Consider the following 15,682-nt stretch of genomic DNA (forward strand, 5'->3'; position numbering starts at 1 on the left):
AAAAGAGAGCAACATAATAAACACAACACCATCACAATATTCTAGCTAAGTGCAAACAACAGTAAACACTAAATATTTAATGTTATTGTGCAGCACGCAAGGCCATAGCCCCGTCCCCCAGGGCATGAAGCAGGCATGGAGGAGATCCAGGCTCCAGACATCCAGAGGCCCCCAGAGTGCGAGAGCCCAAGGAGGACCACCCGAAGGGCAACCATGCCACCCTCCTGGAAAGAGCTGCCACGGAGCAGAAGCCAGAGGGGGCTGCAGTGACGTGCCCTCAGGCTCTGCTGGCAGCTAGCTGCACCAAAGTAGAGCGAGCCCCAGGCCCAGAGGCCTGAGAGCCCCCCTACCTCCGGAAGGGGTCCGACTGAGCCATGGGTGCCAGGCCCCACCAAGCGGCCACCGGTAGTGAGCCAGTACATACCCGGGCGCCCAGCCCCAGACAACAAGAACCACCAACACACCGACGTCTGACGCCATCAGCCACCAACAGCGAGTGTGGTGAGGGGAGATAGACCTCCATACCTTGTAGGGCATGAGATGTTCCCAGAGAGGTGGAGTCTAAGACCCGACCTGACATATAGACACAGACAAACAGGCACACACAGACACAAACATGCATTCCCACCCTGATGCACACATATACAAATACTCAGCACTCACCCAACACGGAGACAGACACAAATGGACACTGTACACACAACCACACTCCCCAAACATGCTCTATATCCCAGGTCCAGGTACCCTCACCCCCAAAAGGGGGAAACCGCACCTAGACCCAGGAGATGTTACCCTTTTACCTCTGGACGCTAATGTTTTTGGCACTTTTTACAGAATCAAACTCAAAGTAATGCCAGTACGTCTAAGCTTTAAACGCTGCACAGTCGTACTCTCTCCCGCACTCCATATTATACATTGTTGACCTACACACATCTGTGCCTGCCACAGATGTCGCACGGTCGTATGTCATTGTCATGAGACACTCTCACAAACAAAATCATGGTATAACAACGCAGAAAAGCAGCATGCTTATGGGAAAGTAACAGTAATCTAATTACTTTTTTGCAATAGTAATCCCTTACTTACTTTAAAAAAGTAATTGATTAGAGTTTACAGGAGGGGTGTCCAGCTCCAGGCTTCAAGGGCCGGTGTCCTGCAGGTTTTAGATATCACCCTGGGTCAACACACCTGATTCAGATGATTGGTTCATTACCACCTCTGGAGAACTTCAAGATATTTCGAGGAGGTAATTTAGCCATTTAAATCAGCTGTGTTGGATCAAGGGCACATCTAAAACCTGCAGGACACGGTCCCTTGAGGCCTGAAGTTGGACACCCCGGGTTTACAGTAGCGCGTAACTTGTAACACCTTACTGCCAATCTCTGATCAGCAGTATGTTTGGGATCATTGTCAGGCTGAAAAATGAAACTATTGCCAATCAGATACAAAATGTGCTGGTACTTTTCTGTGTTAAGAATTCCATCAATGTTGACATGATCCCCAAAATCACTGGCTGAAACGCAGCCCCACACTCTCTGTTGTATGTCCTCCATGCGTACTGACAATGTGAACAAAAAATGTCAAAGTTGGATTCTTCAATCATTAACACCCGCTGCCACTGATTTTCCATCCAGTTTTTTTGTAATCTGGCACACCTCAGCCTTTTCTTCCTTAAGAATGAAGTCTTAAAACACCCTTCCATTGAGACCATTTCTGTTGAGACTTCAGTGAACAGCAGATGGATCAGCTGAAAGTGCCAGATGCATCTTTCCAGTACTGTGTCAGGTCTTTCCTGGATTTGTTAAGGCTTCTTAAGGACATGACTTTCAGATTTGGTTCTTAAGCTGCAGTGTTTTGGCCTGTCACTTCTTTGGTCCTCCACCTGTTCAGTTTACTCAAATTGTTATGGAGACACTGCACACCATAAAGACATGTGCCAAGTTTTCAGCCAACAGCGCTTTGGCACAAAAATACTATTCTATATCTGTCAAAGTGTGTTACCATGGGAATTTGTAGATTTTTCTAAAGAAACTGGAAAAAAATGATGTGTTTTTGAGAAAGCCTGCTAGTAACAACGTGCCTAAAGATGCAATTTATATTTGGTTCTTTGCTAAGTTGTCAGTGTTGTGTCTACACTGGTTCTTTCCCTGACTTCAGGCACCTTTTTTATGCTTGAAGCATCACTGTTAGTAAGTCACTCCAAAGAGTGTCCAAAGTAAAACTTTGACAGGCCTTCAAAAAGCCTGGAGAATTATTGCTGTAGATCTGAAATAATGAGAAATTCTGACTTCTTGGAAGCAAGAGATAAATAAATGAAGGGTGTCTCAAGACCTCTGCACGTACTGTGCAGAATAATTTTTAAATTATTCTAGCTGAATAGAACAAACACAGAAACTTTAAAGTGACTAGAAAACAACAAAGACATGGTGCACTTGGTGCAGGATTAAGATGTGATTACACAACAGCCAGTATTACACTTTGGAGTCCAAATAAAGTTTACAACCTTATAGATTAATATTTTATTTTGAAAATAAAGCATATTATGCCAACCAGGAGATAGCAGCAGTATTAGAGATGTTGACTAGACAAATATATTTCACATGTACAAAAATACTCAGGTGTACTGTGTTGTTTCAGATATAATCAGACATGTTCACCAGCAGGCTCCACACCTTATCTCTGGTTGGGACCTGCATTGCTCAACCCGATGTCTGTTTGAAAGGATTACAAGATAATAAAACGAGATCAGTTGTGCTTTGTGAGGACAAATACAAACAGGTCGTCAGCTCCTCTGTAACACACATGTTTGGATCTAACTGATTCTGTAAATTCTTCAAGGATGCATTTGTACAATCTGATCTGAAGATGTTAGAAACACAAATGGAACAGAAGCAGTGAATGTAGGATCAGTTTTAAAACATTCATGCACCGATTGGCTTCACTGATTCAAATCAAACAAATAAAGGCCAACAATGTGATGACAGATTTGTGTAAAAAGAGGAAATCTTACTTGGCGTTCTTCTTTAAGACCATAACAACATTCATGCTACTGACCCTAGGGGCTTTAAGCCTCGTCACCTCAATGCTTGCAAAAATACTGGAAAGAGAAAAAAAGCAAACAAAAAATCAAAACCACAACCAGACCACAATTGCGGCTGTCTACAATAATCTTGCAGTCTCGTTGCTTTTAAAATGATTGCTCTGAAGATGAGGACAAGGTCTGTGACCTGCTAGTTGCCATCTTCAAAGCAGCTTTGGTGCATCAATATGGCGATAAAACAGCAATAAGACAGAATCACTGTGCTATCAGTTTGCTATCAGACATTTCTTAACTTTTCTACTAAAAGTCATAAAACTGTTAGAGAAGCAGAAGCAGTCCTACCTTGTAGGATCGAATGGTGTGGTGGTGGACCCGCTTAGCATTGCCGTGACATCACCACAGGCAGCATCTGCAAACTATGAACACACAAAAGGGGTTTTGAAGAAGCACTCACTCGTCTTGTAAGAAAAAACACTAAAAACAACAAAAAAAAACCTTTCTTCCGGTAATTTCTTATAATTCACCTTTGAGTTTACCCAGCCTTTACTATTCTATACACTCTTTAAGAAACAACAAAATCATTCCAACAACAATTCTAGAGATTTGCTAAGATTATCGTGCACATAAGGAAATGGTAGATTGAGGAGAAAAACGTAACAAATTCCAAGCATGACAAAAGCCCTCGATTGTCTTGGGAGAGGTCACTGTTTAGTAGGCAAAAACAGCATTTCATTCATAAAAACATTTAATAAATTCTCTCACTCAGATTTATCTTTTCCTTACTTTATGGTATGTGCTCTCTAAATTAATGCCAAAGTCAAAAGCTACTTTATTTAAAGCTATGTAGGCCTTGCATTTACACTCAAATACATTACATTTATAAATTCAAGTTTACTATACACAGTGGAGCATGTCTACCAGGGAGCCGAATCTGTTTTAGTGGGGGTATTCCCTTAACTATTGAAATGCATAACTATTGGTCTCAGGGCTCCTTGAATGTGTGGGCTGCTGCTCACTCAGGAGAGCGCTCCATGGAGACCGACACAAAGCCTCATTGACAGACAACGAGGCAGCGTGAACATTTCTTTTCTCTTTCACCATCACTTATACTCAGTCAGGAGGGATTTGCTGCACTCTGCGGTCCACTTGTGTGTTATTTTAACCAATGCACGACCTCAGGACTATACTGTTTAAAAGAGAGAAAGAAAAGCAAAAAAGCAAATTCATGTTGAAAACTTACAGCAGCAGAGGCACATTTCCAAAATGAACGAACAGGGTTGTTTTCACACTCTGACCATCCGGGGCACCCATTAGAGAAGGTACCTAGTAGTTTGTAGACACAAACTACACCTTTCTTGGCTGCTACCTCAAAGCACATTGTGCGCTGTCTATCTTGCGTGCTGCACAATAACATTTAATATTTAGTATCTACTGTTATCTACTGCTAGCTAGTTTATTGTGATGGTGCTGTATTTATTATGTTGCTGTTTTTTGTTTGTTTGTTTTCTCTTCTGTTTTTTTTTCTCCATACAGGTGATCCAGGTGTTTTGTTTGTTTTCTCTTTCTTTCTTCTCCCCTTTCTCACCATCTCTTCTCCCCTCTATTTTTCTTTCTCCCCCTCTTTCTTTCATTCTTTCTCCCTCTCCTATCCCCCAGTCATGTCTGTCCCGACTGTAACAACCGAAAATAAAATAAATACATAATTATAATAAAGGTCAATCAAATGGACCAATATGGCAAGGCCATGATGATCCACTTGGTAAAGTAAATCCGCTTGGCATCTCTCTTGGCCTTAAGACAACAATTCTGATGGCTAAAGATCCAAACGGGACAGGGGAAAAAAAAAAAAAAAAAAAAAGAGAAGGTACCTATGACAACAACATGCATATTTTCTTGGGTTAGCTCCTCAAAATAAAACACAGCTAAAAAGAAATCTCACAACATTACATAAGACGTACATATTACTATCAATTGTATCATTTATTATTATATATCACTGTGAAGTAGTCGTGCATCTTTCAACAGTTTCTGTGCCCTATCTCGTGAGCTGTTTCCTAATGTTTCTGCTTTAATATTCAGTGTACAGATATAATGGCAGTATAACTCTATACCTCTCAGGGAGAATCAAAACATGTGTTTCTCAAAACATTAAACTATTACGAAAAGTTTATTTGAGAAAAAAGTGCTGTTAATGAATCTTGATATCTCTGTTCTACTGTGGTTTGAATTATTCATTTTAAAAGAGGAAGCTAGAAAGATGCTCTGCTGACATAGAAAGTCTTGTAGAATTCTATGTTTCTGTTTTCTGTAGCCTGATAGTGTTTAACGTTACAAGGTTTATTGATCATTCTTAAGTGATAGCATAGTACTCCAGCATAATTTATATAAACAACTGTCGGTGCTCTTTAGCTTGTGTGTAGTTTGTTGCACTGTTCAAATAATAAACTGTGTTTCTTATCTACTGCTTTGAGAGTGTTACCGTTTTTGCCTTCTTTTCCACACCACATCAGACCGTCTAAGATAGATCCCAACAGAGTGTCCTCCAAAGTGACAAAACAGTCCTTTCTCTTTGCAGTTAAATCATGGACCAAATCCTTCGTGTTGCTCCAGAACATCACCTAAACCACAAACACAGATATCTATGCATTGTTAAACAGTTCATGCATGATTGTGGCAGATGGGATGATTGAGATGGTGTAATCATTGATTATTACTTTGTTGCAGTCTAGTTTGAAGGGGACTTCAGCAATGAGGGGATTATAAGCTTCCACTGGAACGTTACATGGATCCTTGTTCACATGGGCCTTCTCAAAGAGATCCCATAACTTTTTACAGTCATGTCTGAAAAATAAATAAAGTTTGTTAATGTTTAAGTGTGTTTATATTTAAAGAAATGATAAATATGCTAAATAGTGCAATGCATTTACATAACTCTCATATATTTGTTCCTAAAAACCCCAAAACAAACCAAAAAAACCAAAAACCTGGTGTCAGCAAAGCCAGATGATTAAAAATATTATTGAAAGACGTTCATGGCAGGGAAGTTGCCATGGGGTTAGACCGTGGACTCTGAATGTGCACCTGCTGATATCATATTGTGTAACAAGCAAAATTCAAATATCAAAAAAGGAAACAGGCAAAAACACCTGACGGATAACCTGCAGTTCACATCTCATTTACTCAAGACACATTATCATTATGTCTAGGTACTGTATATGCAGTGGTATATATTATTATTAGATATTAACATCGTGCAAACCAGCTGACTGGATAAAAAACAGCAGCAGCTCAATCACTGACTATAATACCGATCCTGCTGTTAAGCAGAGCAGCCTTGCCACTTCATGAATTCAAATGCAGTCAATCCTGCATTTGTCAAGACTGCTCAAACATGCAGGTGCACATGTACACATTCATTGAGTAATCCTTAATTATTTGAATATTTTTAATAGATATTAATGTATTGATAATGTGTATTGTATCATATGTGCATGCATGTGTGTGTGCTTATCATCAGGCTGAAGCTGCCTTTCTCTTTACAGACATAATAAAAAGTGTAAATAAAAAAAGTGTTGAAATATCATCACTTACTCTTTAAACTTCTCACACTTAGAGAAAAATGTGGATTTAATTTTCGTCCGACCGAGAGTCAGTCCCAATGACAAGCCGAGGATTAAAATAATAAGAGCAGCGATGCCACCCCCAATGAGTACTTTCTTCCACACCCCCATTTAAAATGTGTAAAAAGTCATAAAAATGTAGACTTCTGTAGAAGTATGGCCAACAAAATGTTGTTTACTTTCACTATTGCACAAGCTTGGACATCTATTTATGGAGATGCAGAATGACCGCGCACACAAACTATTCAGGCTCTCTCCAATCAGAAGTCTGGTACAACCATAAAGGAGGTAAAAGAGCAAAGGACACGTACCAAGTGCTCATAAATGCATGTCATAAAAACAGTAAAACAGTTAATCTTATCAGAAATATACTCAGCTTATTTTATTTCAACTACATTTTCAACCTGTTATGACAAATTAATAAACATACATACCCTTACAGGACACTGTGTCTTTATTAGTGTCCAACCCAGCACCAGACTCTGCTTGCATTTAGAACTGCCTTAACTCTTCATGACATACTTTAAACAAGATGCTGGAAACATTCCACTGAGATCGTGATGACAGCATCTCACAGTTGCTGCAACTTCCGTGATTTGAATTTTCTGTTTCACCAAATCCCACAGGTGCCCTTTTAGACTGAGCTCTGGTGACTGTGGAGACCATTTGAGTGCAGCGAACTCACTGTCATGTTCAAGGAGCCAGTTTAAGATTATTTGAGCTGCCCATTCCTTTACATATGGGGTTTAAGTGATGCTCAGTACTAAGTTGTACAGTGTTGGTACAAAGTTGTCAAAAAATATCCCTCACATCATTACAGCAACACCACCAGCAGCCTGAACTGTTGATACAAGACAATGCTGTGAATATCTGGCCACATACAGGTCATCATTATCTGTCTTGTTTTAAGACAGAGCCCTAGTTTTCAGTTTTCAGTTAAATTAACACAACCCTGACAGTAAAACAGGAAATCTTGTCTCCAGAAAGCACACTAACTCTGCTAATTAAATGGGATCAGTGCAGTTCAGGGAACAGAGGGGACTGGAGCACACTGATTAACTCGCAGGTTTTAATTCTACAAATATACTAATGTTTCTAATGAAGTCACAGCAGTACTGACAGATGCGTCTGTTTGCAACATTAAAGGCATTAACTTTGATGTCATGAAACTTCCAAACACTGAACATCACGTACTGGTCATTGTCTGTACAGGTCCAGTGAAAACCTCTGGATTGGAGGATTTGGATCAGGTCTACAATGGATCCTTGACTACATGACTCTCTGTCAAAGAAAAATAAAACAACACAAAAAATATTTGTGAGGAGCTTTGACTTTTTTTTAAGGAACAACACAATTAAGTTGCAGTGATTTTGACCTCTCAGGCCCACTGTAACTTTCTGATAGGTTTCTATTTACAAGCTTTAAAGGATAACAATGTCAGCATACAGTAAATCATATCAGTTATTTGCCAAACTTAAAGACAACCTTTGGGCTCTGAAAAATAGTTATCCTGTCTTTTTCATTATGCCATTATACAACTGCATGACAACATTGCATTTATATAGCGCTTTTCTGGGCACCCAAAGCGCTTTACAATTCCACTATTCATTCACTCTCACATTCACACACTGGTGCAGGCAAACCACAGTTGTACCCACAGCTGCCCTGGGACAGACTGACAGAAGCGAGGCTGCCATATCACGCCATTGGCCCCTCTGGCCAACACCAGTAGGCGGTAGGGTAAAGTGTCTTGCCCAAGGACACAACAACCAGGACAGAGAGAGCTGGGGGATCGAATCAGCAACCTTTCGGTTACAGATTTGCTTCCCAACCCCCTGAACCACGGTCGCCCCACATAGTCTGGTCACTGAGCTATAGTGCAGTCATAAATGATGTGTAACTGTGGGTTTCAAGTTTCAGTATGTCGTCCTAACATTTAACAGTTGAATACTCAGTTTTTTTTTACTGTTCGATCTTTTTGCTGCCTTTGACACAACTGATCGTGGTCTCTTGATTGAGAGACTAAAAACTTGGGTGGGAATCTGCATTTTAATTTGTGTCATCTTGTGTCACTTTATTTTGTGGTGTGCCCAAAGGTTAGGTCCTCAGACCCATCTTATTTGCCTTGTATATCCTTTCACTTGGACACATCTTCAATAACTTTGAAGCCATCTCATACTACTTTTTTTATACAGGTGATATCCAGTTGCAAATGTCATTCAAACCCCAGACTGTAGCTGCCCTTTATGACTGAATTAATTTTTTAAAGAAGTGGATGACAGCCAACTATCTGTCCTTTTTATCTGTGCCTGCACAATTTCACTTTCAGTTTTATTAACCGTCAGAAATGTTGCTTTTGATCAGGCAGTCAGCTTTGATAAGCATCTTTACTGTTTTGTACAAACAGTTCTTCTCTTTTGTGCAACATTGCCCATCTTAAACATAGCACTATGAAAAAAATGATTGCCCCCTTCCTGATTTGCATATTTGTCATACTTATGTTTCAGATCTTCACACAAATTTTAATATCAGAAAAAAAATTCCCCAAAATAACAATTGAATAAGGTGGCACTTTGTTTAAATGCATCCACACTGGAGGGTTTTCCATTCAAGGTGCCAAGTGATGACCAGAAGAGGAGAAGTCATGGTTCAATCAGTTATGTCAAGTTGTCCAAGTCCCAAAGCAGCAAAGGAGCTCTGGAGCATCATACTGTAATCACCATATTTGACCGCTGGTATGATGATCTTTTTATAAATTGCTCTGTCTTCCAAAAAATTCAATCTTTGATTGAAACTATTTAATAATAGTAAATAAACTCAATGAGAGAAAATTGTATTATTTTCTAATTATTTAATTGAATGTGTTTGGATTTACTTAATGAATTTCACTTTCATGTTGACTTGAATTTATGCTCAAAGAAAATCACACGAGACTTTGCTGACACTGCTCCCAATGCATAGATACATGCAGAGTCCCGTCTTATTTCAAGAGGATTCTAAAGAAGAATCTCCAAGCTAAAGGCCCACTGGCAAAACCACTGTGTTTCAACCTGAGGTAAATACTTTAAAGATGAGGAATTTTTACTCAGTGTAGTTTTATTCTAGTTCAACCTGTTCCAGTGTCAAATCAATGACAGCTTTCAAAGCTATGCTTTCAAAGTAGCTCTGAAACATATACACACTAAGACAGTTTTGTCCACTCACATAAGCACTTGATGATACACCCTCTGGTGCCCCTGGACACATCATCAGTGATGTAGCCTGGGGTCATTGGGGGTTTCGGGTCTTTCAACAATCAGACCCCCTCTCCCAGGCGACCCAGCCAGGGTTGATCAAGCCCCAGCTTGTGTCCAGGTAACGCTACCCTACATGCCATGCCTCTCCTCTTTTGATCCACAGCCACCTCGACGCTGCTTCTGCTGCATTGGTGACCACCTTGATAGCTCTTCGCTGGTTAGCACCTACGATGTCTAGCATTTTGTATGCCCTGCAAAGGGACTGACCTGCGAATCCTCGACATCCCACTTCGATGGGTTGGCATCTTGCCTGCTGCCATTACTCCGGCACTCCTCCACTAGCTCAGAATACTTAGCCCTCTTCTTCTCATTAACCTCCTTCATACGGTCTTCCCAAGGCACAGTAAGCTCCAGAAGGATTACCTGCTTGGAGACAAGTGATGTAACAACTATATCTGGCCTCAGAGTTGTCTTGACTACCGCTTCAGGGAACTTTAACTGCTTTGCCAGGTCAACTCTCAGCTCCCAATCGTGCACCGTTGCCAACAGGCTAGGCGAGGTGTTCGGACTGGTGCTGCTGGCTTCTCCCCAGCTTTTATAAACGTGATTGTGTTCTTTACTGGGCAGACGCTCTTATTGTGACTGATCCCGGTGCAGATGGAATCCGCTACAGCCTTCAGGACTTGATCGTGTCGCCAGCGATATCGCCCTTCACCCAGGGCTTTAGGGCAGCAGCTTAAAATTTGCTCTAGGGTTCCTCTCTTCTGACAGAGAAGACAGCCTGGTGTCTCCACCTTCCCTCACGTGAAGAGATTCGATGGACTTGGTATCACATCATATACCGCCTGGATCAGGAATTTTATCCGCTGGGGTTCAGCTTTCCACAGCTCATTCCATGTGACCTTGCGCTCTACAGCTTGCTCCCATCTTGTCCAAGCCACCTGTTGCCTCAATTGCACTATTTGACTGGCTCGCTTCTCCTCAACTCCTGCTCGCACCTCCTCAAGGATCAGCGACCGCCTCTCTTTCCCTCATGCCTTGTCATAATTAGGTGTTCTACTACTACCCTGCTACCTCTCCCCTGGGCCACTGTACCCACCAGCACCCTTTGCTGTAGCCTTGATACTGCAATGTCTACAGCCTCAGCAGCTCTCCACTTCCATCCCGGCCTAACCTCTATTCCAGCCAGGGCGACCCGGGGGTCACTGGACTCTCGATATTGGAGCAGCTCCCTGGACCGATTCACCATGAACTACTCACTTCAGCTGCTAAAGGGGAGCTTCAGCTTGTTGTTATGACCATACAGAGCGATGCTGCTCAGGCTTCGTGGCAGACCCAACCACCTGCGCAGAAACCTGCTGATCCTCATCTCGAAGCCTTCCACTGTTGAGATGGGAACTTCGTAGACTAAGAGGGGCCACAAAATTTGGGGCAGAATTCCATGCTGATAAATCCAGGCCTTAAACTTGCCGGGAAGGCCAGATTTATCCACTGCAGCGAGCCAGGTCTCAAGGTCTTCGTTGGTCGCTTTTATAGAGGCTGCATCTTTCAGGCTACAGTTAAATACCTTACCTAGGTTCTTCACGGGCGCCTCAGTAAGTGATGGTATCTTGATGGTGAAAGCAAATATTTATCAGTAACCTTTCCTTTCTTCAGCACAAGAGACCTCGACTTGGTGGGTTTGAACCTCATGCGTGCCCAAGAAATCATCTCCTCAAGACCCTTCAGTATCCACCTGCACCCTGAAACAGATGTAGCTGTCACCGTCAGGTCGTCCATGAAAGTTCTGATGAGTGGCTGCCTGACTCCAGACTTAGTGAGTGGCCCTCTACACTGGACTTCTGCAGATTTAACCAACATGTTCATGGCAAGAGCGAAATGGATTGGTGAGATCGTGCATCCAGTGATGATCCCCTTTTCAAGTTTATGCCAGTCAGAAGTTGTTGTTCCGGAAGAGACTGTCAGGTGGAAGTCGGCGTAGTAGTCCAGGATAAGGTTCCTGAGCTTTTCCGGGATGTAGTACCAGTTCAGTGCCTGTTCTACCAGCTTATGGGGTATAGATCCGTAGGCATTTGCGAGGTCGAGCAATAGTACTGCCAGGTCCCCTCTGTTCTCCCCAGCTTCCCTAATGAGCTGTGTGACCATGCCTGTATGTCCCAGGCACCCTGGAACCTTCGGGATCCCTCCTTTCTGGACTGAGTTACTGATGTAAGAGTTCTTCAGAAGATATTCTGTCAGTCGCTTAGCGACGACACTAAAGAAAACCTTTCCTTCAACACTCAGCAACAAGATGGTCCGGAACTGATCGATGTTTTTGGACCTTTCCTCCTTTGGGATCCACACCCCCTCCGCTTGTCTCCACTGGTTTGCTACTTTGCCCCTCCACCAAATCACCGTCTGGATCTTCCAGAGACTAGTCAGTAGCCTCGGACAGTTCTTGTAAACTTTGTAAGGTACCCCACTGGGCCCCCGAGCAGAGCTTGCTCTTGCTCTCTTTACCACTTCCTGGATCTCCTTCCAGCTGGGCTCCTCCCCATCAAATTCCTGCTCTGGTGGCGATGGGTTGATCAGGGCTTGACAGGGACCAAGATCTTGCTCTCTAGATTCATCACTGTAGGTCTCCTCGAGGTAGTGGCCGACCTCGCTTTTAGGGCAGACAAGATGCCCACTGTGCTTCCCTCCTAGCAGCTGTTTTGTGACCCCAAAAGGATTCGCTAGGAAGCCGGCTCGCCTCCTGACTCTCTCCTTCCTCCTCCTCCTGTGCCACTTGGCTCTCCTCAAGGTCAATAACCTCTTGCGGATTATGCTACGTAATTCTGCAAGGGGTCCCCTCTCCTTTTCACTCGCCACCTTGAACTGCTGCCTTAGGCTCTTCAGTTCCTGCCTTAGCTGATGTATCTTGTTGGCTCTGTTGTTCAAGGTGTAAAGAGGCTTTGCTCTCCGCTTCTCCTTTAGTCCAAACCTCTCTACAGCTAGGCTGACTATCATCGTGGTCATTGTCTTTAGGCGTTGTTCAGCTTGTCCTTTGGCAGTTGCTTGCAAGATGGTATCAACGTCTTCATCGAACTGGAGCCACTCCTTCTCCTTGCTAGCTTGAGGCCACTTCATCCGACGATGTGCTGATGACCTGTGAGCCCGGAGCCTCCAGCCCCCACAGTGCCTGGAGGCTCCAAGGATGTACAATCTGATCTGAAGATGTTAGAAACAGAAATGGAACAGAAGCAGTGAATGTAGGATCAGTTTTAAAACATTCATGCACCGATTGGCTTCACTGATTTAAATCAAACAAATAAAGGCCAACATTGTGATGACAGCAAAGCAGCAAAAAATTTACATTAACTACTTACATGCAGAGTCCAGTCAGCCTTGCTTTTATGTAGGAATCCAGAACAAAACCCTTAGGCAAACAGGTGAGTCGAGTCCTCTATTGCAAAGAGACAGACTTACTGCAGTTTGGTGAGAATCCGTCTGCGTTCATAAGTTAGGTGGTAATTATTTGCAAACCTTTGCCAATCTGTCTGAGTCCGTGATTGTTTAGAGTCAGGTCAGCCACCACCAGGTGACCTTTGCAACTGCCTTTCAATCAAAATTGGTCGCCCAGAGATTGTGGGCTATGAGTCCTCAACTGCTGGATTTTAATTGGGTTGCTGATTACGAAAGTGGAGACACAAACATTTAAATCTGACTTGGTTTGTGGAGCAAGAACATATTTTTTACAACAAACTTTTGACTTTGTGCAACAAAGACAATAATAACTGTTTTTTAATAGCACTTTTCATAATCTACGATGACAAGGCAGACATAAAAGTGATTCTTTTGCACCTAGTCATTGAAAACAAATGTGGAAAAATAAATTGATGAAAAAGAACTAAGTACAGTTTAGAGCAAAGCCTTGTGATAACTTAGCTTAAAACTTGGCGCATATGCCATTTTTACATTGGTGGCTCTAATTATCATTAAAAGAAAATACATTTCTCAACGTTTCTCACTAAAAGTCCTAAAAGTATTAGAGAAGCAAAAGTAGTCCTACCTTTCAGGATCAAATGGCTTGGTGGTGGATCCACCTAGCATTGTCGTGACATTACCACAGGCAGCATCTGCATACTATGAACACACAAAGGGGGTTTTGAAGAAACACTCACTCATCTCGTTGTAGATAACTAAAAACAACAAAAATTGAGAAAACCTTTGAGTTCATCCAGGCTTTACGGGTCTGTATGCTCTTTAAGAAACAAACAAAATCATTCTATTCTAGAGTTTTGATAAGATTATCACACACACATAGATTTAGGTAACAAACTCCAGTATAAGCACTCTCTAATCTCGGGAGTGGTCACTGTTTAGTAGTAGTGGTATAATCCAACAAAAATAGCATTTCATTCATAAAAATATTTCATGAATTTCTTTCACTCAGCTTTATCTCTTCCTTAATTTCTGTGCTCTCTGAATTAATGCCAAAGTCTAAAGCTACTTTATTTAACCTGTTAAGCCCCAAAGTGCTTTCTGAGTTTGCCCAAAATGAATCGACTATTTCTCTGCAATTGTAATACCAAGGTTGTGTAAACAACCTTGGTATCAAAATAAAGCTTGTGAGATTCATCAGAGGTGGGAGGGGCTGCACAGCGCCCCATTAACGAGCAAACCACGCTAATGCGTTAACTCACTAACGGAGATTTGACGCGTTAATGTGGTTATGGCGTTAACATCATTTTTACGAGATTAACGCTGACAGCACTAATTAGGATACATCTTGCTTGTGCTGCATTGCACACTGTTTGCATTCAGAACTGTCTTCATTCTTCATGACACACTCTCAACAAGATGCTGGAAACATTCCTCTGAGATCTAAGGAGCTTGGAAAGAAAAGCATCTGGACTTTTTTAAGTTGCTTGAAGACGTTTCACCTCTCATCTGAGAAGCTTCTTCAGTTCTAGGGTCAAATGGTGGAGAGTCCCAGAGTTAAGCTCTGTGGGAGTAACCCATCGAGCGGGACAATGGATCCCTTATGATCCTCTACCTAATCACATGAGCCAAGGTGTGAAAATGGGTGTAGGTCACAATCAGCCAAGGTTTCGGGTGAGCTCAATGTGAAACCTAGTCCCACCCTATCATGTGATTTCCTGAGGTCAGATGGCCCAGGATGTGAGTGGGCATTAAGACGTCTGGAACGGGATCTCAAAACTGGATTATAGATGGCAGACAGTTGGTGTTGTAAACCACCGTAAACCACCATCTGTCCTCTCTGTCCAAAATATGTACATTGACATCCTCGAAAGCGTGACCTTTGTCCTTTAGATACAGATGAACTGCTGAGTCTTGTCCTGTGGAGGTGGCTCTTCTATGTTGTGCCTTGCATTTATGAAGTGGCTGTTTGGTCTCTCCAATGTAGAGGTCTGGGTATTCCTCGCTGCACTGTACAGCATACACCACATTGTTAAGTTTGTGTTTTGGAGTTTTGTCTTTGGGATGAACCAGTTTCTGTCTGAGTGTGTTGCTGGGTCTGAAGTATACTGGGATGTCGTGCTTGGAGAAGACCCTCCTGAGTTTTTAGGATACACCAGCTGCATAGGGGATGACAATGTTGTTGCGTTTGTCTTTCTTATCCTCCCTAGTTGGTGTCTGATCTTCTTTTCTGTGCATCTTTGCTGACTTGATGAAAGCCCATCTAGTATAACCGCATGTTTTAAGCGCTTCCTTTACATGTGTGTGTTCGTTCTTTTTCCCTTCAGGCTTACAGGGAACCATTTGACCCTAGAACTGAAGAAGCTTCTCGGATGAGAGGTGAA

At 42.3% G+C, this 15,682-nt stretch overlaps 1 protein-coding gene and 1 pseudogene across 1 annotated transcript; both read right to left on the reverse strand.

Annotated features, from left to right (window-relative positions):
* Nucleotides 1-346: 346 nt before the first annotated feature.
* On the reverse strand, nt 347-6,771 carry LOC134634132 (ADP-ribosyl cyclase/cyclic ADP-ribose hydrolase 1-like). Its single transcript, XM_065471647.1, has 8 exons — nt 6,632-6,771; nt 5,755-5,881; nt 5,520-5,658; nt 4,281-4,363; nt 3,383-3,456; nt 3,011-3,097; nt 2,777-2,859; nt 347-573 (listed from the first exon to the last, which is right to left on the reverse strand). The coding sequence occupies exons 1-8, from the start codon at nt 6,769-6,771 to the stop codon at nt 347-349; spliced, it is 960 nt and encodes a 319-aa protein (XP_065327719.1).
* Nucleotides 6,772-9,992: 3,221 nt separating this feature from the next.
* On the reverse strand, nt 9,993-13,967 carry LOC134634133 (uncharacterized; annotated as a pseudogene).
* Between the last annotated feature and the right edge of the window lie 1,715 nt (nt 13,968-15,682).

Source organism: Pelmatolapia mariae, linkage group LG9 (assembly GCF_036321145.2).
Source record: "Pelmatolapia mariae isolate MD_Pm_ZW linkage group LG9, Pm_UMD_F_2, whole genome shotgun sequence".
Classification (NCBI taxonomy): domain Eukaryota; kingdom Metazoa; phylum Chordata; class Actinopteri; order Cichliformes; family Cichlidae; genus Pelmatolapia; species Pelmatolapia mariae.

Bases quoted from the DNA above. Each gene is read 5' to 3' on its own strand.
- LOC134634132 (XM_065471647.1), bottom strand. From the start codon at position 6,771: ATGGGGGTGTGGAAGAAAGTACTCATTGGGGGTGGCATCGCTGCTCTT. The intron at 5,659-5,754 runs GTAATAATCAAT...TTTGTGGTTTAG, and splicing joins TCAAACTAGACTGCAACAAA to GTGATGTTCTGGAGCAACAC. The intron at 574-2,776 runs GTTTGTATTTGT...TCTATATGTCAG, and splicing joins TACAGAGGAGCTGACGACCT to GTCGGGTCTTAGACTCCACC.